The 27,400-nt window shown below is 24.4% G+C and overlaps 1 protein-coding gene across 5 annotated transcripts; it reads right to left on the reverse strand.

The window, feature by feature from the left end:
- Window positions 1–2,713: 2,713 nt before the first annotated feature.
- LOC129610830 (uncharacterized) lies at window positions 2,714–27,400 on the reverse strand. Of its 5 annotated transcripts, none has more exons than XM_055523585.1 (5): window positions 27,195–27,400; window positions 24,633–25,250; window positions 4,664–5,468; window positions 4,330–4,594; window positions 2,714–4,244 (listed from the first exon to the last, which is right to left on the reverse strand). In XM_055523585.1, exons 2-5 carry the CDS (start codon window positions 24,715–24,717, stop codon window positions 3,771–3,773), a joined length of 1,629 nt encoding a protein of 542 aa, XP_055379560.1. In that variant the 5' UTR covers window positions 24,718–25,250; window positions 27,195–27,400; the 3' UTR covers window positions 2,714–3,770. The 5 variants fall into 5 exon arrangements, with proteins under 5 accessions (XP_055379560.1, XP_055379559.1, XP_055379557.1 ...); XM_055523584.1 differs by having other exon boundaries at window positions 27,170–27,400; XM_055523582.1 differs by having other exon boundaries at window positions 27,105–27,400.

The following is a 27,400-nucleotide window of genomic DNA, read 5'->3' on the forward strand; positions in this document are numbered from 1 at the left end:
GTATTTTTTGCTCAGCATTTTAGTATGGTAATTGGGTGTTTTTGTTCAATTAATAATTTAACTATAATTTTTACTACAATATTTGAAAATAAAGCGAATATCGTTGGAAGGTGACAAATATAGTGATTCCACACCTGTAACATCAGCCTATAACTTGTAGGTAGGTAAATTAAATGAATTGTTTAACAGATAATTATTTGACAGTAATTTGACTTCCTGTCACATGATAGGGTTGCCCAAGATAGGTAATTGATTATAATACATTATAATGAAAGTTAATCATTTATAATATTCTATGAAAAGCGTTCAGTAATATGATATAACTTTCAATGAGAAATGTAGCAATAGAAAATGGAAAGAAATATATCACTTGATCATTTCTCTTTCAATTAACTCATATATCATATTGATGTCAAATAATAAATAATTATATTAATTTTATATTGACGTTTCTTTTAAATTTAAGTGAAACTTTTTCGAAGTACATATTCTATACCTATTCTAATTTTTTTGAGACTATATGAAAAAATCGAAAACATTGTTTTTTATGGGAAAATTTTAATTTGCGCAGACCTAATTATTTATTTGACAAATAAAGATATTTATTTGGCAATTATGGCTGTTACGTTTAAACCAGCATATATAAAAGTTCTATTCTACTGTACGATAACTTAACATCATAATATTAAACACAATTAAACCTAACTACTAATTAAATCCCAAAATGTCTGAAGCAGCAAAATTATTCATTGCTTTTTCCTGTTTCTCAAGTTCAGTTATCATTATCAATAACGACAAAATAGAGAATTTTATTCGAGTAGGTAATAAGGTTCTTATGTCATGATCATATTAGGATGAGTGTTTTTAAAAATGAAGTTCTTAAGGTTAAAACTGCAAAGCTTTTAAAGCTGCATATACAAATTTAATGTAAAACTTTTAAAGCTTTGCAATTCAAAAAACACCTTATACTTTACTTTTATAGGCTGACAAAATAAGTTTTAAAGAAATACATTCAGATTTAGCTCTATTTTAAATAACTTTAATTATTTCAATAAAATTTCTTAAAAAAAATAATATTATAGTACATTAACGTAAATTATGTTAGTTACTATTTAGAAAAAATCAAGAAATAGAGATATTAAATGTTCCGATCTAAAGACTGTAGCAATATTAATGTATACACACAATGTAATGACGATTTTCTTATCATTTTAACGTAAGCATGTTGATTTTTTGATTTTTTTCAAAAATTTTTTACAGAAAGAAAATAAAAATATTATTAAAATTTAATATTAATATTATATGTACGTACTTCTCATTCACTTTTATTCACAAACACAAACTTAAATTTTATATGAAAAATATAACGCCTCATTTCAAAATTAGGTCTTTATACATACATATATACGGTATGTTTGATGACTTTAAATTTTAAAATGGAATTAAATGGTTTTTTGTTTCTATATGTATTTATCATGTTTCCATACTATAATTCACAGGCTAAAGTATAAAATATCAAATTATTTAAGTATATATATATGTATATACAGTATATAAATGTGTATATATGTGTATTTATATAAATATATATGGGGTTGAAATAGCGTCTTAAATGTTTAAAACGATATATAGCTGCCGCTGTTTAGGTTTCTGAAAATTGATTTTAGCAATTTTATATTTATCATAAGAAAAAATATATAGTATACAACATACACATTTTTACATACTCAAATACACATATACACAACAAAAGATATAACAGTATATATAAATATATCTACATACATATATATATGAAATATATATATTATGATATATATATACTAATATATATATATACATATATATAAATATCTATATATATATATTATATATATATATATATATATATTTTATATATATATATAATATATATAGTTCTTTTATATTTATATATAATTTTTTATAATAACTGTAAATTTTCTTTTAATTGAAAAATTGACATAATTTTTTGGTTATAATTTATTAGAAAAATTGCCACGTATTAATATTGTATGCATATATAATAGGTGTATATGTATGTGATTACTTAAATATTTGTAATATTTTAAAATAAAAAAACATTTGTTCTTATAGAACTTACATACATATTTGCATATACATATATATGTATATATATATAAAACGTATACAACATACAACGTATAACAATTCATATATTCATATACGTATATATGAATTGTTCATATGTATATATGAATTGTTATACGTTGTATATTGTACACAACAATAAATTTATTTTGTTTATTAATTTCAGAATATATATACATATGTATTTAAAAAAATTAATTTAATTTATTATTATACAATATATATGTGCCATATTATATACTAAAATATATATATTTATAATATATTTTAAAGCTCTTGAATTGAAATTTGTTGATTTATTAATTTACATACATAATCTCTATATAACATATTATATATTTATATATATTAAATTCAAAATTTAAGAAAAATTTTTTTATAAAACCAAATTCTAGCTAGCTTTTATTTAATTTTTATTTTCTCCACTCCAAAATTAAAATATAGGAAATTTCAAAAAATATGTGAATAGAAATTTTTCAGAATTAAAATAATTTATTGAATTTTGTAAACGATATATATATAGTTATTTTATTTTTAAAAAAATATTTACTTTAGCCTTTGTAAAGTAAAACTTCAATTAAACTTTTTAAATAAAACAATTTTATGCAATATAATATAATGGTTGTTAATATTGCATACATTTAGGTGAACGAAGCCATTTTATATTGATTAAATTTTTTTGTTGTTACTTAATTTTATTACATTGTAGCAGTTTAAAATTATTGAAATTGTGGAATCCTCTTATAATAAATAAAATTTAAATTTTTACTTAATCAAATATCAAGCTACTCTATCATGGCAATTCTAAATCATGGTAAATAAAAATAGAAATCTGAATCAATTAAATTATTAAGATTTTTAATTGAAGTACATGCAACATTTTTTATGTACCTTGAAATATTTACATAAATTGCCCGTAAAAGGAAAAATATTAGCAAACTATGGTTTTTCATAATAATTTTTTAGGAATATCATGATTACCATAGAGCTTTAGAAATAAACTAAAATTCTACTCTTATATTTGACTCATGCCAAAAAAATTTAACACGCCTCTTAAAAATCACAATTAAAATATTTTGAATCAATTGAAGAACTTAATTATAAAAGATTTTTAGTTTACTGAGTATAGAGGATTAGTCCCGTTTCAAAATACAACAATTTTTGATTTGAATTTAATATATATACAATATCTGCCAATATTTACTTGTGTATGTATATAAATACGTTTAAATTATGTAAAATTTTGCAATAGAGTTCATATGGTTAAAGTTTTTGAAAAAAAGTTCTAGCTACTAGAATAAGCATTAAGAAAGGACATACCTTTTTTCGTTTTATATTTATAGTGAAAAGTTTAGCCCCTTTTTTGTAATATTTCAATTTATTTATTTAATTTTTATTTAATTTTTTTATATTTTTTTTGTTTTTTCTTTTGGAAGTATAATTACAATAAATATTTTATAAATATAGTTTCTCTTTGCTCATATTTATGTAGTTATGTATATTAATTACAAGATGTTAAATATTTTTATTTATTTAATTTTTGATAAAATTCAATGCATTCATTCTCCTTTACATTATTTGTGTTGATTTCAACTTTATGAATAGACTCACTCTTTTTGCTTAATTATATTTTTATAAATTTATTTAGGATTATTTTCCACCTGATCTTGTTGTCCATTGGCTGTAGATGATGTTTGTTGTTGAGAGGGTGTTGACGTTGTTGTTGAATTTCCTGTTTTATATTTTCTTTGTGGTGTTGGTGGTGGTTGTTTTTCTTTTTTAGTTGCAGTTTTCGGTGATTTATTTACTGAATTTGGTGATTGTGATCTTGGAGAGATTTTTTGTTGCTGTTGTATTGACGATGATGGTGATGATGACGAGGATGAAGATGATATATTACTACCTTGCGGTTGTTGTTTTACAGATTGTAATTGTTGTGATTGCGGTTTATTTTGTAATTTTTGTGTATGTTTTGGTGAATCTGTAGTATTTGTTGCAGCGGTCGATGTTGTAGTTGCAGTTGTTATAGTTCCTGTTGTTGCAGTAGTACTCAATGGTGTCGAAACTGGTGTCTCATCTATGAATAAAGGATTTTTTACTTCCATTTCGCCTGTCTATAATGTAAAAAAAATAAAAAAATACATTATATGTTAAAAATTGACTGTAAATTTAACATCATTATTATAATATATACTTTACCGATGCCAATCCGGGACATTCATATACTGTATAATCTCCTTCATCATTATCATCATCACTTTCAACATCTGACTGCCCTGTTGTTTGTTCTGGCGGTTGCCGATTTTCCATACCAATAATTTGTTGTTTCTGATGTTGATAATGGTATAACTGTGCACTTTGTGCTAACCGTTTATCACCAGAAGGTGATAAATCTTTATTAGGACCAGTTACTCCATACGCAGGATAATCAACATCAGCAGCCGCTTTTGTTCTTCTTTGTAATCTGTATACAATAAAAAAATTGATATAATTTAATTTTTATTCACAAATATATTTTATTCAAGTTATTTACGTTATCCACGCGATTCCCAAAGCCATAAAACCAACTAAAACAGCTGCTGTAATTCCTGATAATAAGGCAACCATATACATACTGACGTCATTATCCCCAACTCTTTCTTTAACAACTACTTCTTGAGTTCTCTGACCACTACTTAGTAATGAATTTGGATTGCCATTAATAACAGTATTTGCTTTACCCTCTTGCTGTAATTTCTGTACAAGTTTTGCAATATCATCACGTCCTCGAAATGGTTTTGGTAATAATAATGATTGCAAAGATTGAGTTGTTTTTGAGGTAAAATCCATTGGTGGCTTAACTTTATTAAACAGAATATCTTTTACACTTTTATTATTATTATTAGCAAATATCCCTTTTCCATTAACTTCTTTATTAATATTAAAATTGTTATTAGGATTTGTTATAACAGAATCATAAGAATTTAATAAATTTTTTGTAGCAGCTAAGCTACCACTACTTAATGGATCATCATTTAATGAAATTTGATTTTTGTTGTGACCTTCATAGTAACGAGGATCGGAGGGATTTACTGCAAATTCAATTTTACCAGTTGGTTCGATTTCGTGATTCGCTTCTGGAAATTCATATGTGAAACTTTGTCCAGGTGCTGAATTATAGTCTTCATCAAGAATTGTATTTGGATTTGGTCCATTTTGATTGTGTTGACTTAAATGATTATAGAATTGATCTTGTACTAATTTTTGTTGAAAACGTCGTCTTGCTAAATCTTCAACGATTTGTGTTAAAATATTTGTTTCCTCGACAGAAGTTAATTGTGGTGGACGCCGTCTTAAACCTTGGATAAAAATTGAAATTTAAATCTATTAATAAAATCAAAAACATAATTTGCTATGATAACATAATAGCTATGAAATATTTTTATTCTTAAAAGAAATTGAATTGATTAAACAGGATTCTAATTACCCTAACAAGTGAGGTACGCAGATTTTGTTTAAATATATACAGTTTGATTATGAGAGTATATTTTAGCATGACGATAAGCGCCATAATATTTAGAATTATAACTGAAAAGGAACAAATTCCATTATTTTAAAATGTAATATTTACACCATTATACATTAAATATATGTACATATGTGTGTATTCAAATAATAATTAAATTCAACATAATAAAAAAAATTTCCTTAAAAAAATATGTCTATTGTATTAAAGTTTATAAATTTTTCTATACAACTTGCATTTTATAAGCACCGTCTCTGATTTACTCTTTTGCAACGTTGCTAATTAAACTCTGAATAGATAATCCGGGATTAGCGAAATATACCTAATTTAAACCTATTAAATTGAATTATTGGAGATTTTCTTTCAATGTGCTTCTTATAATACGTACGTACTTAACTTTTGTTGTATGAATAAAGATGCATCGATCCAATTTACAATTTTATGAAAAGTTAAACTAATTTTTCTATTTCAATTAAAATAACGGTAAATAATATGCGCAATAAAAATAAAATGAAAACTCTAGCACGCTTATTCGAAATAAAACTACTGAATTTAAATACTTTCAAAAAAAAATTTATTGATTTCGCAATTATTATTCTGCATCGCGGTTTGGCCGCAATTTCGATTTTACATAATAAATAAAGTGGGATCTAAACAATGGTTTGTAAAGTAGCACTTTTTACTTGAACAACAAAAATGCTGTCTTAGAGTCTATGCCGTATGGCGTTATTTATGTACTTTTGTTCATATACCAAGATATATGAAATATATAATTGCTGCTTATAATTAGGATGAGGAGAAGAAAAAAATTTAAAATAGTGTTATCATGGCTAGTGCGTTAAGATAAATAATTATACTTCTTGATGACCTACTATCCAGTCTACTCTTCCTTTTTATATAAATTTTTCATAGAAAATTAAAATTTTCAAATTACGAGAAGCGACAACTTGCAAAAGGGTGCAAGTGAGAAAAAATTTTCTTCTAACCAAACAAATTATACGGTCAAAAGCTACTAAAATTTCAGACTTATAAAAGAAGAGTGATATAAAAAATATGAGAAAAACGTGCCTTAGGAAACGTTTAATTTTAACAGCCATTTTGTCTTTTCAATGCTCAGTTGTGCTGGTGTTCTAATAAGCACTTTTTTCAAATTTTTGTTTTGGAAAAGTGCTAAAAATAAAAAACTTCACATTTCAAGAAAATTACATTTTACTTAAACCCAAAAATATTTTCCATCCCCTTTCTTACAATAATTTATTTTTTGTCTAGTCTTTACAAATTTTAAGTAAAATTGCAAGGTCTTGTTATTTTTTCATATGTATATGCAAACTTATGTACGTGCACATGCATTGAATAAAATATTAATAAATAACAAAAATATTTTTTTTTACTAAAACGTAAATGTTTCGTGGCATACCGTTTTAATATTGATTAAATATTTTAATAAGAAGTGAAAAGGAAAACAATATGAAAAAAACCGCAACAAGAAAAATTTTAAGTAAAATAAATAAACATGCAAAAAACTTACATATGTACATGCATACATTCAAACATACATAATACATTATGTGGTTAGATGTAAACAACCGGAATTTATTACGGAAACTTATTTATTTTTCATAATTCATTTTGTAAATAATTTTATAAGTAAATAAATAATAAAATTTAGTTAATTTTTATGTAAACGTATGATAAAAAAATTATTATTTTTGGGTTTTGGGAAGCTTTTCGATTTTACAAAATTTTTGTAGAGTCTTCGTACTAAATATAGAAAACAAATAATTGTCAAATAAATTCTATCATTAAATATAGATTTGTCGAATATTCGAAAATATTTTTTGTTTGAAGTATTGCAAATAGTTAGATAAGACTATTTTTAGGGTTTTTTTTGGGGGGTATAACCTTTAGAGAGGGTGAGACAGGTAAAACTTTTGTTCTATACGGAAAAAAGTTTCTAGTAAAGATCTATGTACGTATAATTTCAGCGTTCTATATTTAAGGGTGTAGAAGTTTTGTAAACTAAAAAATGTCCACGGACGGGCGGACGGACAGAGTGAAACTAATAAGCCCTTTTTTTCAAAAACTTTTTGGAAAAGTGCTAAAAACGAATAACGCAATTCGCTTATTTTGAACAAAATAATTAAAAAGGCGATTTTTTTGTCTAAAAAATGTGAAATTATTATTCAATACGCACATATACAATAATTTTTACTTTTGGCTATAATTTTATTGTTCTTAACTATTTCTGAATTAAAAGAGCAATATAAATTTTACTATTATTTTAATTTATTCAAAAAAATGTATGCATTAGGTAAATTCAATACGAAATGAAGAATAACCAAATCAAGAGCAGAAAAATCATTTTCCACGAAGTTCCTACTCACTTTTATTATTACAAAAATTACAATATTTAAAAATCAACCAAATCTTTCAATTGTACTAAACATACAAATAAAACGAATTTTAGTAGAAATCTGCAAAAATTCTAAACCTGGAAACAACTATAGAATTCAAAAACCGAAATACCACAAATTGAAATTGTTTCATTTGCAGTAAATGAAACTACATATGTGTATAATCGATTTAATAACAAGGAGCAAATATGTTGATATATTTATATGCATGTACAAAATTAAGTTTTGAAGAGCTTTCGTAATTTACATTTTGTATTTTTAATAACACATTTCATTTAAAAAGAAAATTTTTTGTTTATTATAAAAGTCTGCATTTAAATTTTCTTACTCCTTTACGCAATTTCTACAAAATAAGTATGTATATACTTTTTTATGGTTTGACTTAATGCTTGTGTATATGTCAAAACATTAAAATTCAACCAGAAATCATTAAAGAGAAAATTGCAAGCTGGAAATAATTAAATGAATAAAAACCAATTAAGAACAAAGGAAAGAAAAACAATGTTCGAGAAAAATAACCCTTATAAGCATATACGACGAGTTAGACAAATTTTTTATAAAAAAAAAAGCGAATCTGTAAAAAATCTACAAAAAGCGTATCAAGTTATACAAATAAATGCTAAACTTCTATCAAGTTATACAAATAATGCTAAACTTCTGCAACAGCACAATTTTTTCCATGGCATGAACAATCATAATAGATTCACGCTACCTTGCGCCGGATTTTTGCAAAGAATACAAAATAAAGTTGGTTCAAATCAAGAGTTTGTAAAGTAGCACTTTTTACTTCAACAAATCAGTCTATTACATTATTTAAACAATTTGCATTCTTATATCAAAATATTTTAAATAATTGCATACATTTAGAGCAAGACAAAAAAAAATAAAGAAGTGTTAGCATAATGTTAAATTCAAGGGTTAATATAGTTTGGAAAAGCTTGTAGTTTTGGAAATATAACATTCAATTTTAAAGTTCAACGATGCTAAATTGCGTTTGCATTTCCAGAATAAAAAAATTTTTTTTTTGTCTCGTTACAATAAAAAATGTATTTTTAAAGTCAAAAAATTCCTGTTTTATTAACTTGCGGGGCTATGAAAGTGTAAAAGTTTTGCAAAACAGACACACAGACAAACGGACGGGGAGAGTTAAACTAAACAGCATTTTTTGCAAAATAGTTTTGGAAAAATCCCTAAAACGAGTATTTATCAAAATGTTGAGGTTTCAGATAATTAAATATAGGGCTTTACAAATTTTCATTTGGTTTTTGAAAGAAAAGCTAACATTTTAACTTTAATAGATTTTAAAAGGATAAAAAAAATTATTTATGCCTTTTAATTTGAATACATACATGAAATGAAATATAGAACTCAATTTTCTAAAACATTTTTATAGTTAGATAATAAAGATAGGCTATTTTATAGACAACTCAAATTTATAATTAAATTAAAAATTAGATAACGTATCGTAATTCATAGTTGATTCTTGCAGCCAAAAAACTTTTTCACGACCGTATTGCATACAGTAAGGGGTGGTACCAAATTTCGGACGTCGATTTTTCGATGGAAATGTTACGCAAATAAACTGCAAAATAAACTACCGATTTTGGTAAAATTTTATACAATATTTTATTTTGGCTAAGTCACGGATTGATTAACTTTAAAGATATGTCGGGCCTCGGGAGCTGAATATTTTTATGGGTCCCTTACGCCATTTTTTTATCATTTTTAAGAAAATATTCTAGAGGTTAACTTGAAATTTTATTCAAAAATTTCGTTTGACAGTACGAGAAACCACCTAAGTTTTGGAAGAAGAATTGGTGTAAGTACTTTTGCTGCAGGTCATATTTACATTTTTTCGAATACAAAGAGAAATAGCCAACCAATTTCTTTGAAATTTAATTGTCGAATTCCGGAAGTTAAAACAATGTACTTATAATTTTTTTAGGAATATCAGAGCTCGGTAACCAATTTGGGGACCGCTTTTACTTTTTTTACCATATCTAAAGAGTTATATAACGATATCTTTTGAAATTTATTATTTGAGTTTTGTTTGCTACCCGTAGCCAGTTATTAACTGACGATGTTTTCAAAATATTCTAAAAGCATAAAGTGAACCTCTAATAAGCGTCAAATTTAGGCATTTCCAAAATCTTGTGCAACACTTTCGTCAAACTAGATATTACACCTTGCGGTAGGTTATGTGCCACCATATCAGACTTTTTTACAATGCAATGTGTGTTGTTGAGCATCGAAGAAATATTTTTCATTAGAGTTTTATTGAGCTCTGTTTTAAAACAAAGCTTAATTAATTTGTATGTACGATGTTCATTGTATATTGAGCTTAATTACGGAAATTATTAAGCGTTATACGATAAATTCTTATACAATGAAAAAATAAAAACCATTTTGTAAATGAAAATAATTTTCAATCAAAATTTAATTACCAAATAATATAAAAATTTAAATTATACCAAAAATAAATATTTATTTAAGGTTTAATTAATTTAAACAAACACGTATAAAGCCTTTATGTTAAAAATTTATTCGAACTCAACTTTGGTGACTTTAATCTTATATTTTTTTAATAAATAATTTGATTTGTTTTACTTCGTCTAAACACAAAAATTTACGATCATATCATTAAAAACCAAATTGTTAAAACAAAGCGATAAAATTAATAGAAACAATAGAAATTGTAAAACGTTATTTGTGTTTGTACATATATATACTTGTATTAAGTTCTATAGATGGAAGTAGATCATCTCATACAATTAAAATTAAAAATTTTTATTACAGAAATACAATTATTACCTGGTAAATTAAATTTTTTGTCTAAATGAATTTTGTTATACAAAACTAACTCACCTATATACATATAATATTTATACATATACATACATATGTATACATATGTATACCAAAAATATTATCTCAAATAATTAACATTTTGTTATAATTTTTACAAGAATATTGTATAGTTTTAGATTATAATTAACATTTTGCCGAATAATAATAAAATTGAGTCAAATTTATTTCCAAATTTAATAGGTTGTTAACTAGCTTCAATTAGCAGCATATATGAAATTTGTAAAGTAGTTTAATGTATTTTCGCGATAAACTATGGCATGAACATTACTTTAAAACATCGTAATTCAGTTTACAATACGATTGGAAGTAATGTTCACAAACCAAGCTATCAGTTCAACAGTTAAAGTAGAGCCAAAGCGATGTCAAAAAAAGTCGTCATCGATAACAAAGAATTTTAGAATATTTTACCACCAAGGGTTAAAATTTATTACGGAAATTCCACCTCATTTGTAGTCTTATTTATATATATATATATGTGTTCTCTATGAATTTTGACATTTTAATTGTATATATAGCAACATAATCAAAGAGTAATTCCGAGGTCACCTGACGTAAGCAGCATAATCAATTTTTCTACATTAACTTAACATGTTTAGTTAATATTCGCAAAACTAAATTCCATGTAGCTTTTATTGTTTTTTAAGCACTTTTCCAAAAAAAATTTTTGAAAAAAGTGCTTATTGGTTTCACTCTGCCCGGTCATGAGCATGTTTGCAAAACTTCTATATCCTTGAAGATAGAAAGCTGAAATTGTCTATGTAAGTAGATCTTTACTAGAAGTCTCGCCCCCCTCCCTCTAAAAGTTATACCTTCCCAAAACTCTAAAAATTTCTCAAATTTTGCAAACGTTGAAATATAGTGAGATGGCTTCTTCTACCATGGCATACTATATTTGAATTTTACAAAAACAAAATGGCCGCTAAAATTTACCGTTATCTAAAATCCTTTTTTCCTAAAATCCTTATAATTTTTGATGTCGTTTTTTTTTTAGACCACAGATTGTAAAAGTCTAAAATTTTTACAGCTTTTAGAAATTAATAAATACATAATTCATTTTGTTAGAAAACATTTTTTTTTTCCCACCTCCATCGCCTCTCGAAATTTGTAAAATCTAAATTTTTGGCACCTTATATTTCTGGAACCGCAAACAGAAAGCTAACGGTTGATTCCACGTTATTAAAAATTATAATAATTTTTCTTAACTCACGCAATTAGCTCTCAAAATCAAGCATTATATTAACGCTTGTTTAATTTGACTGTATAAATTGCTCATCCTGAATGTATGCAATTCTTGAAATAGTTTCGTATATGAATGAAAGTAATTTTAATTGTGTAGTGTATAGATATATGTACATAGATTATTTTTAAAAGCAGTATTTTCATTTGTTGAAGGGAAAAGTGCTATATTACAAACCATTGGTTTGACCCAACTTTATTATTCAAAAAAATAACTATATTAAAAATCAAATTCTATCATTCACCAGTTTAAACCAAATAGACAAAATTAATTTTATAGAAAAAAAATGTCGTAAAACACTGTACCATCTCAACACTTAAGCATTACAACATAGTATTGCCGTGTTTCTACAGAGATGCTAACACAATGTTACATTTTATGTTTACTCTTTGATTTCACCCCGTGTTTCATGCTGTTAATGCGAAAAATTAATTTTCTCATAACTATTTTGAAGACATTGTGCTTAACATGATCGGAAATGTTTAAAAAAATAACCCAGGATTTTTTTAACGGTAGATTTTCGATGTCACGGGCACATAAGTTATAATAATAAACATTATCTGAATTTTAATATTCCTTTTTTAATATTTTTGACTTTAAGTCGTTAAGGCAAAAAAAAATTTGAAATTTGCGGTTAATTAGGCATAGTCATTTCCTTTGATGATATTAAAAAGCTTGTGATCATATACATTTATGTTTATTATGTGTAGGAAACCTATATAATACCTAAATGTACAAGTTTTATGCAAATACATATACTTACTTACATTATGTGTTTGTATGAATTTATAAAATTTATGTACCTAATAGAATTTTTATTAAAAATGTAAAAAGTAATTTGTATAGTCTATGGTCATGGTATTTGACGTTCTGAAATACCAAAAATGAATTGAGTTGGCATTCAAGGATATATACATTATATTTATGTGCTATACAACACGACTTTTACTTTTTTTCTCTCTTTTAATCATAATTTATAAGAACACAAAACTTTTATTCCAATACTATAAACGAAATCATGTTTGTATATTAATATTCTATTACAATTTGTTACTTAATCTCATAACTTGTAATGGGTATAAATGTGTGTTCATCTGTATGTACGTACTATTTCATATATATCTACCGTAAAATACTGCTGCTGTAATTACTTCTACTACTATGATTTTGTGGTTACATAAAAAATGAATACATAGGAATGAAAATAAATGGAAGAAACAAAAAAAAAGCCAAAGAAAAAATCTATTTTGTTTGACGACGTGGTCTAAACTCTCTTAGTTTTCTTTCTTTCAGGCTACGTTTATATGATGGCATGGCATTACAAGTACAAACGTTATTCAACAATTTTCCATAGGTCTATCTATGTAAGAAAATGTCAAAAACAAAAGATTGTAATGAAAAAAAAAGAAAAAAAATTTTTTTTTTTGATAAAAATAGAATTTTCATTATTATGCGCTTCGCCGTTATAAAAAAAGACGAATATTAAAAAGGAAAATAGAATTGAGAGTCAAAGAGCTTTGCTTATCAAAATGACAACTGTTTTTCTTTGTTATTTTTATTTTTATACACATTTGCTGTTGTTGTTGTTGCTATTGTCGATTAAGGGTCGCACATAATATAATGTGATTATAAACACATGAATACATTTATAATAAATATTTGTACATATGTATGTGGTTATTTACATATAGATTTAGTTTTTTTCTTTTTATGGTGTAGGTGTGCGCTCTATTTTTCGAAACCTGTTGAATTTTCTATACATTAGTTTTACATAATTGAACTATAGAGAAAAAGAAAGGGATAAATAAAGAAAATGAGACAGAGAGAGAGAGACAGAGACAGAGAATTTGATGTAGGCTAATATTATATTTAATGCAAAATATCGTAAAATATAATAGTGTTGCCATTAAGGCAATCAAATATATTATAGTATATACAGTCTTTTGCTTATATTCATTGCATACATAGATACGTACATACATGTATTTACATATTAATGTATAATGTTATTTATGTTACTTTTATTAGAAAATTTTAAATAAAATTTGTGTTAAGCACGATATTGAATAACCCGGAAGTATATATAGGTTTAAAGCGAAAAATCTATTTTTTTTTGATAATTAGAAAATATTTAAAATTAAAAATAGAATCCTTAATGCAATGTACATAATATAAGCAAGTACATTTATTCAATATTTGTAAGTATATATTATAAGATTTAGAGTTTTACCTTCGATAACCGAAATTTCATATTATTTTTTGTGTTTTCTTAGCATGTTTGGCGTAAAATTGATTGATTGTCTCTTGTATTTTTTTAGAAATTTGTTTATTTTGTTTTAATGACTAGTTGATTTAAACCGTAATCTTTATGTTCCGTCAGTTTAAATTTTCAAAATTTCAAACTTAGCAATTAATTAAAATAAATTTTTAAAGAAGGCTATTTAATAAAAAAGTTTCATGAAAATCGTTAACCTAAAACAAATATTCAATGATTGTTTCAAAATATTTGTGGTTTTGTACTGCTTTACAAGAATAATTTTATGTATGATCATTTAAGTATATGGTAATAATAAAATAGATATACTATGCAAGAATAAATATAAGCAACATAGTTGTGAAAAAAGGTGTTGCACAAAAAAATTGTTAAAACCAAACTCCTGAAAGCAATGGTTTGTTAAAAATTCTTATTTCATCGAATCAATTTAAAATTTTACAAAACTAGAATGTTTTAGGCTTTCAAGAATTGAATGGAAATAATAAGACAGTAATTAGGTAAAAAAAAACATTAACGAAATTATATGTCGTTGAAATTATTACTCTTATCTTGTTACTTTGTCTAGTTTCATAAACTTAGGAAGAATATTAAAGAGGAATGTGAATTTTGATAGAAATTTTATTTAAGTATAAATAAAATAAGTGATGAAAATTTCATATCAGCACAGTTTTGATTCAAACCCTATATGGATTCACAGAATTTTGATAATATTTCTAAGTTAAAACAAATAAGAAGACGACTTTTCACATTTTTGTAATTTTAGTGACGGATTATGTGAAGAAGCGGTAGAAATAAGTTGGAAGAAGTTATGTTATCGGTAAATATGAAATTCTCCTGTTTTCCGTTTAGAAGAAAATTTGCTTGCTAATTAATTCGATGTATTGATAGTAAGTCATGTTTTTTGACATAATTTAATAAATAATTTTTTTTTTCCTATTTTTATATTATAATTTAAGTTATAAAATTTAATTTTTAAGATTTTTAGGGACAATTTTGATGGGTTATTTTTAATTCCTAACAAGTTTATTTTTAGCTAAAACATATTTATAAAATTTCCAGTTAGCCCTTAATTTATGAAGTTTTTTACAGATGCTATTTTTAAAAATATTAAGCTATTTCTGGATCCCACAGAATTGGCAACACTATTGCATTCACAAAAACAATCAATATCAAAATTTTAGTTACGAATGGCAGTTATCTGTTTTACTTTAATATTATTGTATTATTGCAGTATTAGAATTGAAAAGCAAGTAAATAACATGAGTTTTTAGGGGTGAATATAGGGAATTAGAATTACGTTATAAAAATAAATTGAAAAACAAAGATAAAGAAAAACATATTTTTCGTTTTGTAATTTTTTATATAAGGCCGACCTTTTTTTTCTCTATTATGTACACGTTTTAAATTTATGTATATTATGTATTACAAAGATTTTTTTTTTGGTAAATTTTCGTAGGTGTATTGCTTTATAAATTTTATTATATATTTTTTTTTTATAAAATTTATATAACTTTTATTATCGTCGTAATTTAGATTTTTTTCTGATTACAATCAATTATACCTTATCATTATTCATCCATCACATAGATGAGCAATTAGGTATGTACAATATACAATACGAGTATATTTATGGCAATTATGTATAATGGATCTTAAAATATTATATGTCTTCTGAGAGTGAAAATTACACTGCTTGTATTTACTTGTAAATTATAAATGAATAACAAGAAAAGTATAAAGTGTATAGGGCATATATTTTGATAAAAAGATGACCTAAGCGATGTCTTAAGCCTAGTAAAGGACTCTTTCCAAAACTGTTTATTTGAAACTTCTATCTTTTTCCGAAGGGAAGTCAAAAGTAGAAAAACTTGGGTAAGTGGTAAGTGGAAAATTTCTTTAAAATCCCTATATGTGAAATGTTACTTGTTATTGATGCTCTTAACTAACAAATTTTCAATTTTCTTCTTTTAATTTTTTCGAAACGTCATAATTTCTAAACTAATGGTAATGGTAACGGGAAATGTTCAACAGAAAATTCACGTAACAAAAATACCCACTGGTCTAAATGCAGCGTTTGGAGTTTACGCGTCAGTCTAGCCTAACCTAGCGTATCTTAACTCACAAAATTGATAGTCAAATTCGACTTTTATGTTTAAATTTCTTTTAATTTTTGTACTAATCTGTTAAGTATGCAATTTTTTCATGATAAAGGTATTTAGATAGTTATTTAGAACCAGCTGTACTCAAATGAAATATTTGAAGTAGAAATGTTTTTTTGTTTTTAAAAAAGGAAATTTTCATCAGTTTAATGAATCAGCCATCGCTTTACATTTCTTTCGCGTTTAATTCGAATTAATTTTACTTTTTTTTTACTTCGCTTCAATGGTTCTTCATTTTAAGTACATAATATATAGAAACGTTACAAAGTTTTAGAAAAAAAAATTATTGTTAATAAATAGCTAGATAAAATAAAAATGGTTTTACGAGAAGGCAATAAATAAAATTCAAAAATATTCAAGAGGCAAAATCGATTTTCTATTAAAGAAATCAATGTAAGTGTAACGAAAAAGTGTAGGATGAATAATAAAACGAATAAAATTTGTAAAAGTCTTATGAATGAAACTATAGGATACATGGTTTTATTTGACATTTAATTTAAGATTTGATTTGTGATATCATAAAATGGGAAAAATGTATAGGTATATTTATTTTGCAGTCCCCTTAACTACAAGTTGCTAAATAGCACTAAGTTAAGCTTAATAAAATTAAGTAATGCGTACTAATTAGAATGTTAAACAGTAGGTTGTTTTTTTCTCACTTGGCGAGTACAATAGCCGAATTTACAATCACGAGTGATTCTTTTTTTAAATTCATGCCCCTGTTATCAATTTTATTTAAATAGTAATTGAAATTCAGAAATTTTTTTTTAGTACTTATAAGATTGTCCAAAAACTTATAATTTCCACAAGTATTGAAATCTCTACCTGATAGTAAATCAAAACTCCATTTTTTTGGACATTATGAATAAAAAATTCGAAAAGTAATAACCTTAATAAGCGTAATGAGTTTGTATGCAAAAATTCTTTGTATTCTTTAGCTTTAATTTTGTCTAGGTTGTATAAGTACGACACAAACAAATAAAATACATAAACATATACATATATAAAAAAATTAAATGAAAATACAATTCAAGATTTTACAAAATAAATTTAATTATTTCATATTTTTAATGTGATTTATCGAGATAATAAAATGCATTTGAGATTTTAATTTAATAATTTTTATTAAATTTTTCATAATGATTTTTGAATGAATTTTTATTGTATAAATACATTCATGTATGTATAAAAGAAATTATCTTAACATTTATGTCACATTTCAACGAAATGAAGATTGTGTACAAAGTAATGTTTAAAAAAATATATATAAAAAATATTTTTACTTTTTAATAATCTACCAACGAAATTGAAAAAAAAGTAGCCGTCTGTTCGTTTTTCCTTCCGTCTGCATACTAAATCTTTACAACCTTTGAGATAGAGAGCTGAAATTAAATATTTCTTATAAATAGCAATCTATTTATTCTAACAACAGTTTACAATTTATTGTATCTTTCACCAAAAAATTTTTCTGTTGCGTAATGGCATTGCAACAACTGCGAGCATTTCAAAATTTCTCGAACGGTCAAGTTTCGGCCATTATGGCAACTAATTTTTGCTTTTTTCCCTAAAAGTATGCAACATTTTTATTCAAATAGCTACATGATTGCTTTTTAAAAAAGTTTTTACTTTCTTATACTTCCTTCCAATTGTTTTCATTTCTTAAATGAAAAATGGCTACTTTATAAAATTTTGGTTTGATTCAAATTTATTTCTACATGCGACTATTTCATAACTACTCGTATAATGATTTTCTATAGAAATTTTTAAACTTTGCTTAAAAAAATTGAATTTACAATGAGAAACCAAGAAATTTAAGAGACGGGAGTGAAATTCAAATTTCTGGACTCTAAATTTTTATATTTCTTTTGATAGTTCCTCTTGAAATGTTTGTAATTTTCAATAAAAATTTTATATAACAAGATCGCATGAGCACATTCCATTTATGGCCTTAAAACCCGTCCATAATTACTATGACTTGAATTCAATAGAGCAATTTTCATAAACCTTTTTATCTTTATATTACAATATTTTAGTTTTAGAATTTTGTCAACCTAATTTACTTACACAATATTTTTTTTCAAAGTTCATTCACTCAATATTCTCCATTTTAGATTTCCAAAAACTTGTTATTTTCATCAACAGTAAATAAATTCTAGCTGAAATTGGAAATAGTTCTTAACAAAAAAATTTTTTATTTTCAAACGATATTTGATTTATCCCAATTTGTTAATTTTTTTTTTTATTTGTCCAATATGGCACCGATATCGTTGTACAATAATTTTAATGTTTGATATTTATTAAAGATTAAAAGAAAAATTTTCAACATTTTCAGTAAACAAAACTGTTTTACATGACAAAATAATGGAAAATGGAAAAGGGAACTTAACGCAATTTTCAATTGTGCCAAAAATCAAAGTTTTAGTAATGAAACTATTGGGCGGTCATTAATGATTAATAGCAATACTTACATATTTTTCATATAAATTTATATTATTTGCACAAATATTTGTGCTGTTTGTTGTAAAATTGAAATTTTATTTGATTAGAATCTCCTTCAGAAATAGTTGCTTAACCAAATCTTTAGTGTAAATCCAGTAAAGAAAATTCGATAACAAAATTCAGTAGAGAAAAAAAACTGAAATTTACCAAAAATTGCTAGCTTTTCTAAATATATATAAAAGCAAAAAACTATAATATGTTTTTTTATTTTAGCCGTCGAATTCGACAATTACATCAATGCTTCTTTTGCAAAATTTCATTCTCATCCTGAATGTATCCAATATTTTGTATTGCGTACATATATGATCACGGTAGCCAGCTATATCAATAATTTACCGTAAAACATTCAAGAAAGAATAATGTGGCTATATAGAGAATCTGCTATAAATGCATTGCTAGTTAATTGAAGGTCAAAACTATGTACATACATAATATGTGTAATATTCCATTGTCAAATTAATTTTAATTTTCTTTTTATTCTAAATAAAAGTGTACTGATTTTTTTTAAAAAAAAGTAATAGGATTTAAAAAAAATTCAAATTTTTTACTTTTCTAGTTTCTATTTCGTTAAACAATTATTTTTATTATAAAATAAAATCCTTGAATAAAACCTGCCGTCGGGTATCAAAAACAAAATAGGTATATATATACATACATACATATTATAAAAATCCATATGTGCAATATGCAGTTGCGTATGTATGTATGTAAAAAAACAAAGAAAAATGCGAATGCGACGCAAATTTTAATTTTCTTTGATTCTTTCTTATATTATGTAAACAGAATAACTCTGCAATATTCGATATGAGTCTGTATGTATGTATTTATGTATATATGTTTGTATTTTATTTAATCAGAAAATTTGTAGACATTAAGAGAGAAGAAGAGAATTTACTAAGTATACAAGTATAATTTCAAACAATTTTGAAGATTAAAAAATGCGCGTACTTACATAAATTCAATTAAAAAATTTATGTTTTATTTAAATTAAAAAAATCAAATTTTCAAAAAAATTTCTGTAAATTAAATATCACAATTGAAAAATGAGAGTGTATGAAGATAGGAATGTCCAGGCTCTTTATTACTAAAATATAAAAGTTCACATACATGAATACATATAGATATTTATAGATGTATTTTTAATTTAAAGAGATTCTCAAACGTGTCCGCATATACATGTCCGCAACATTTAACTATACACATACATATAAACACAAGTAAATAATATAATTTTGAATTTATATCTTAAAAAAAAAGGCTATTCTTAGAATTTTTGACGTCAATGCAATTTTATTTTTATATTAAAAAACCAAAAAAAAAAAAACGAACTCATTCTTCTTTTATTAAAGAATGGGTCTTTTTTACATACACACGAACACAAATAAGGAAATTCGCTGCACGCACATACAAGTCCATATATATTAATACATATATAATATGTACAATATACGTTAATTCTCTAACTATGCTCAAATTCATGAAATTTTTATTGTAAATTAAATAAATTATTCAATATTAAAAATAAAGAAATTATATTATGTATTATATGTATATATATGTGAATATTATATAAATGCTGTCCTGAACAGAATTCCTAGAATTATATTTTATAATATAAACATATTATGTAGAATTGCTTTTATGTAAGCATTTTCTAACGTAATAGAAAATTATACATTGTTTATTTCACATAATTGTAAAATGCATTATTTATATTTAAATAATTTTTCATATTAAAATGAATTGAGATTTTGAACATTCGAATAAAAATAATTAAACATTGTATAAAAGGTAACAATGTTTTCGACTTAAAGGATTAAGGTTATATCGTATAAAATTTTAAATTATTTTAAGTAAATCTCATGAAAATATCTCAAATTAATTTAGTTTTTACTAAGTAGAGTACAACTATGCCACAAGCTGCACTTATTTGTTCTTGTAAGTATATTGAAAATCAAGCGAAATAACCAGCAGATTTTAATTTATCAATTAACTTTACGTTGCGAGTTAAAAGTATATGGTAATTTACTTTATATTTTGGTAAATGTCGGTATAATATTTACAATAGATTTTATCGAGCTCTTTAAGTTCTCCTGTTTTATTCCTCACCCTATTAATTTGATTTTGTGACTCTTTTTTATGTTCTTTCAGTAATTATTTTGATAATAGTAATCATTTTTTTCTTCTAACATAAGTATACTTATGGAATTGTTAAAGTTTATAAATTTAGTTTCAAAAATAACAATTTCTCATGAAATATTTTTGTATATATTTTAATCAATCAAGAATTAGGTTTATTGAACATTCTTATAAATCGATTAGCAATTTTTTTTCATTAAAATTTTTTGACAGGTACATTATATTCATGTTATATAAAGAAAATGGAACCAACCGAACCTCATTTAAGATGTCTACAACTTTCGAAATTATGGATATTTTTATCTATACTTTATATAAAATAATGCTTTTTTAATTAAAACAAGAAATCGACTTTTCGTCTTAAATAAGATTATCAAAATTGCATACTGTAAGGGGTTTTTGGATTACGTTATGTTAAAATTTTTTTTAAAATTAATAACACACAGACACGTTAAATTTTGAAATAGGTTTGATGCAAAATGGTATTTTAACCTAAATTTTTCAAATTATAAGAGAAAGTTTTTACTTATATCCCCCTCCTTTAAATGTTGTTCCCCTCTAAACCATAAAAGTGTCATTTTTTATCTATTAACTGTAGCATAAGGATTTTTAAAATTTTGCAAAAGCTGAAATGTTGTGGCTGGCTGTTAAATTTACCACTTTCTAAAATCCGCTTTTTCCAAATTTTCGACATAATTTTTCTTCTAGAACGCTACACGTGGGAGTTTAAATTTTACAGCTTTCAGATACTAATAAACAGTTCATTTCGTTGGAAGAAAATATTTTTCTACTTCGACCTCCTTTCGAGTTATCGCCACTCCAAATTTGTAAGATTTGAATTTTTGGCACCTTATATTTCCGAAACTGCAAACTTTTTCATATTTCTATTAACGCAAAAAGCTAACGGTGAATTCCATGTCATTATAAAATATAATTATTTTTCGTAACTCATGCAATTGTGTAAACACCTCTTTAAATTTTTTTTTGTTTTATTGCAAAAATTGCATACAGTGCTTATCCTAAATGTACGCAATCTTTGAAATATATTCGTGTATGAATGAAAGTAATTTTAATAATCGATTAAGGTAGTTAAATCAATTGTTTTTAAAAGCAATATTTTCAATTGTTGAAGGTAAAAGTGCTACATTACAAATAAATTGATTTGACCCAATTTTATTTTTTTGAAATTTACTAAGATTTTATTAATAATAAAACTATAATTTCGGAGACCTACATAAAAATGAAAGCAAAATTTTGTGTTATCGGTCTTAACCATAATAGTTTTAAAAAATTTATTTAAAAAACTTGTCGATTTGAAATTGTAGTGTTTATAATAGAATTAAAACGTCAAATGTTGTTTCAAGGTATTTTTAGAACATACAGTGTATTGCCGGGATGATCTTGGCGAAATGTACAACTTTGGCTCCAGAAGATTTTTTAAACCGGAAAAGAAATTCAGAAAACAAAATCATGTTAAACATAAATTCAATACACACTAACAGACTTTTTTTTAACTGATTTTTAATAGATTTCAGAAGGTTTAAGAAGAAGTTTGTTAACACGCCACTCTTTATCTCACGAAAACCCTTGGGGTGGAAATCTTAAACGTGAAACAAAATTTTGGTATAACCATATGGGTTATCAAAGGAGACGAAAATACAAAAATATATTTTACGTATTAAAGGTGAAATTTGTGTTACTCAAAAATATTCATAGAAAAAGTCACATTTAATTTTTCTTGAACACTTCTGCTGAAATTAAATATTAATACAGTGTTAAAAACTATAACCTTTAATTTGCAAACATTTTATATTTTTGTACTTAAGCAAAGGATGACGTCTAAATTTGTAAAAAACAAAAATGCTGACTTTAATTAAACATTTTCAAAATACTTTTCTTTTTACACACATGTACATTCCTTTTGTGTGCTTTTGAGTAAAAATACATAAGGACACATAGCTAGATGCTTGTATGTAACTATAATGTGTATAATTTTATTTTCAAAACTGCGATTTCTCAACTAAAAATATGATATCGAAATATATTGGTGTTGACACGTTGTCAATAGTATCATTCAATGGTGATACATTTACATACCATACTTAATTTAATTTAGTTATACACTGAAATTTTAACTTTACGTATACATAAAAACTTAAACTCTTTAAAGTTATACACGTAAAAATTTGTAATAATTAAATTAGTGAGCACACATAATATTATAATACGGGGTATTGCTAACTATTCATAATTTATAAGAAATTTTTATTTAAAAGGTCCCCTAATCAAATGTAAATTTAAAATAAATGTAAAAAATGAAAAACTAAAATTTAATTTGTTCTCTGATAAAGATTTGTGAAATACTTTTCTTATTCATTAACATCTGTTAGAAAAATTGTGCGAATAAATTGGGAACTTACATGGAACAGTTTTTTATACCTTTTCACTGTTGTATATTATTTCTACCTTATATTAAGTCCATAAAAGTTATTGGAGTTGTTGTTTGAGTTTTAAAAGTTTTTAAAAAGTTTAATTGCATAAAAAATATCACACTTAACGTCTGTCATAAAACAAAATCAAGGCTTTGCAGTAAAATCCTTTAATAGCGTATCAGTTTTGTATTTAAATGTATATTGATAGTAGAATATTTTCTTTCTATTGTGAAACATAGAGGTTATAATTATAAGGAAAAGGTTAAGGTTTGCGATTACAGTTGGTGATAGGTTACAATCGGGATTTATGCTATTCCGACTCGTTTCTTGCTGTTACAGTTTTAGTTTATAAACAGTTCATATACGTTGATTTACGGAATAACCTTAATACATATTTTCTGAGATATATCTATCTTTGAAATTGTGTGGCAATACAACAGTACCACCGCATGCAATTTATTTTAACTAAATTACTTTTTTATATGGAATAATTTTATATAAAAAAAATTAATCACAAAATTTTTCAGTTTTATCAATGATCAGTGAACTCATAAGTTAATAATAATTTTTTTGTGAGAAATTTCGACATTATAATTCAAAACTAAATCAAGATAATATCATAAAAATATTTTAAAAAACTTACAGACACAAAGATATAGCAAAAAAACATGACTAAATTGATAAAATTGAAATTATATTCACAGGTGCACGTCCTTACTAAAGACTTAGGCGAGAAGGCGGTTGAGTTTTAAACAATAAAAATAATAAATCGAGCTCTAATTCTCCTATTATTTATAAATATGACCATTATTAATAAATATGGGTATGGCACTTTTCAACAAGAAAACTATGTTTAGATTTTTGAAATTTGAAAAATCTTGAAATTCAAATTTTTGTTTAAGTATATTTCCATTTTAATATTGAAAATATATAATGTAAAAAAAAAAAATATAAAATATAATAATAAATATTACCAGGGTATGTGTTCCCGGAAATAGGATTAATGAAGCATCCATAACCTAAGAGTAAATATGTAATAAAGAGATTGATTCTGAACATTTTGAATTTTATTTTATTTTCTCTTTCTACTTCTAGTTTTCTCTTTATTTTTCACTCCTTTTCTGACTTTCTTTCGCTTGTTCTAAATGTATGTGTATTTACTATAGTTATCGTTTTATGTTGATATTTTATGTTCTAATTAATTAAATTTAATTATTAAATTTCACATTATAATAATTAACATGTACACAAACATAATTTTCACATTTTATTTTACACATTATATTAAGTATATTAATTTATTTAACAAAAATTAAGAATTATTTAAAGAAATTTCTGCATTTTAAAAGCACAAATTTAAAATCGACTCCATGTTTTTGTTTTAATAACATGATTTCAATAAATACATATATAATAATTTTATATTGTTAATACTTTATGTATATGCAATTTATATAGACATTTTTAACTTAAATTGTTCTTGCATTTCTTTCACTTCCTCTTGTTCACTTTTAGAAATTTGATGATAACATGTAAAACATATTTATATTATGTATAAATATGCGTATGTATATACTTGATTGCAATGCGCTCTATAATTGTAAGTATAGTTTTTTAAGATATACATATATATATAAATGTATATGAGCAATTGTGATAAACAAAAATTGTGTATTATATTTTCTTTTAATGCAATTTAAACTTTAAATTACAAATTATTTTCATTATTATTGAATTATGAACCACGTTTTATTCAAAAATTTCAATATTACGAGTACATATTATGGCGAGACTATTAAATATTTGAGAAAAAAAAATATTTAAATTATTTAATTTTTTAATCTTATATATTAAAATAATACATATATGGAAACATAAATAGCATCAAAATATAAAAAAAAAAACAATGTTCAATAATTGAGTTAATCAGAAGGAAAGAAAATCAAATAATGCACACTTTAATGCACACACATCAGATATCGTTGTTGAAGCGCAAAAATATGCTAAGTAGCAAATTTAAAGTTTTGCAGGAGAGTGCTTTGAAATTTAGCAAATTTTCGAAAAGAAGGCAGTTAATTAGATTAGTATTATATAATTTAATTTTTATTCTCTGTTTTTTCTAAAATTAGTTTTTTATTTGAAATAAGTTTTTTAAAATAAAATTTGAAATTTTGAACAAAAGATCTTGCACATAGCATAAAATGGTTGATAGTTTAAAATTGTTGTACTTTGCAACATTGTTGTAATAGCAACTGATGTACTTTGCATATTTGTGTTTTACCATTACATCAGTTTTTGTATTATAAACTTTCTAAAAAAACACTTAGCATTTTTTTTGCTAGTTCAACTTTGCAGTTAGCCTATTTGAGTCGCATCGATTTCGCAAACTCATTTAAAAAATTTGTTACTTAGCATAACTTTACATTTCACCATCGATATAATTTGTAGATAAAAATGCGTATACACATATACTAAAACATGTATACGTTAATGTTCATATATAATATATATTTATATATATGTATATGCAGATAAAGAACGTATACAAATATATGTATAAATTTTTTAAATTTATATATACTCGTATTCAAACGAATACCGACACAAAAACAAATTCAAAAGGTTAGAAATTTTTTTCTTTTTGTTTTTATTATTTTCTGTTTCTGAATTAATAGAAAAAAAAAGAAAATATCCTTTTTGGTGAAAGAACACAAGAAAATAGAAGAAAAATCAATAATCTGAATGGAAGTTCAAATATCCATGAATGAGTTTTTTTTTTTTTTGTGGTATATCAAAGACTGACTCAAATCAATTGAAAAAAAAAAAAAATGATAATGAAATTTATTTTAAAATCAATAGCAAAAAATATTTTTGCTTCGCTTTGTTCTTGTTTTATTTCGAATTTTTAGTAATAAAAATAGAAAAAATATAGGCTTGTCTTTTGATCCCATTTTTTTTGTTAAATATTTTAAATAATTTTGAAAAATATTTAAAATACACTTTGTTATAATCGTATTGATACAATCATGTTCAGAATATTTTTTTTTTTTCATTTTTAATTCGAAATCGCCTTGCAAATTAAGACAAAGTATCTGCTCTTATACGGGGATTGATACTATTTCTATAGATTAAAGAAAAATTTTCTTGAGTCTATCTATAACTTCAAATAAATTATCCATAAAAAAAGATAACAAAATTTGCAGTGAAAAAACTCTAATTTTAAGGGCCCCTTTAATTATGTTATTAGGAGTGTATTGCAAAAATCCATTCCTGTGTTTGAATTTGAGAAAACAAAAAAAGACATGCAAAAATGTTATTTAAATAGAAAATCTTTGAAAAATTTAATAAAAATTTTTTTTGTTATTTTTCTCGTCGAATAAATGCAAAAAAAAAAATGTTTTTCTTTCCACGACGACAATATTTTTTCCTTTACGTTATCATCGCACTTGAGAATTTTTCATTTCCTTTTTAATTGTTTTAGTGTTTTACGAATTCCAAACGCCCGCACTACCTCTTAATCTTTCTTATAGCCTTACAATGTAAACACCACTAAAATCTTTTATATTTTTATTTCAGAATTAAGAACAAAAAAAAATTAAAACACTTTTACTGATAATTTCTTTGAAATTTTTAAACGTGCAAACAATTATTAATTAAATTATCATTTTTATTTTTTTTTGTTTTTGTTTTATTCGGATAAATTTAAAAAAAAATTATTTTTCGTATTTTTATGCTTTTACAC

Source organism: Condylostylus longicornis, unplaced genomic scaffold (genome assembly GCF_029603195.1).
Source record: "Condylostylus longicornis isolate FDR11 unplaced genomic scaffold, ASM2960319v2 ptg000048l, whole genome shotgun sequence".
Taxonomy (NCBI): domain Eukaryota; kingdom Metazoa; phylum Arthropoda; class Insecta; order Diptera; family Dolichopodidae; genus Condylostylus; species Condylostylus longicornis.

Coding starts and splice junctions, on each gene's coding strand:
- LOC129610830 (XM_055523585.1), bottom strand. CDS start 24,717: ATGTTCAGAATCAATCTCTTTATTACATATTTACTCTTAGGTTATGGA. Junction 4,595..4,663: donor TTGGGAATCGCGTGGATAAC/GTAAATAACTTG, acceptor TATTGTATACAG/ATTACAAAGAAGAACAAAAG. Junction 4,245..4,329: donor AATGTCCCGGATTGGCATCG/GTAAAGTATATA, acceptor TTTACATTATAG/ACAGGCGAAATGGAAGTAAA.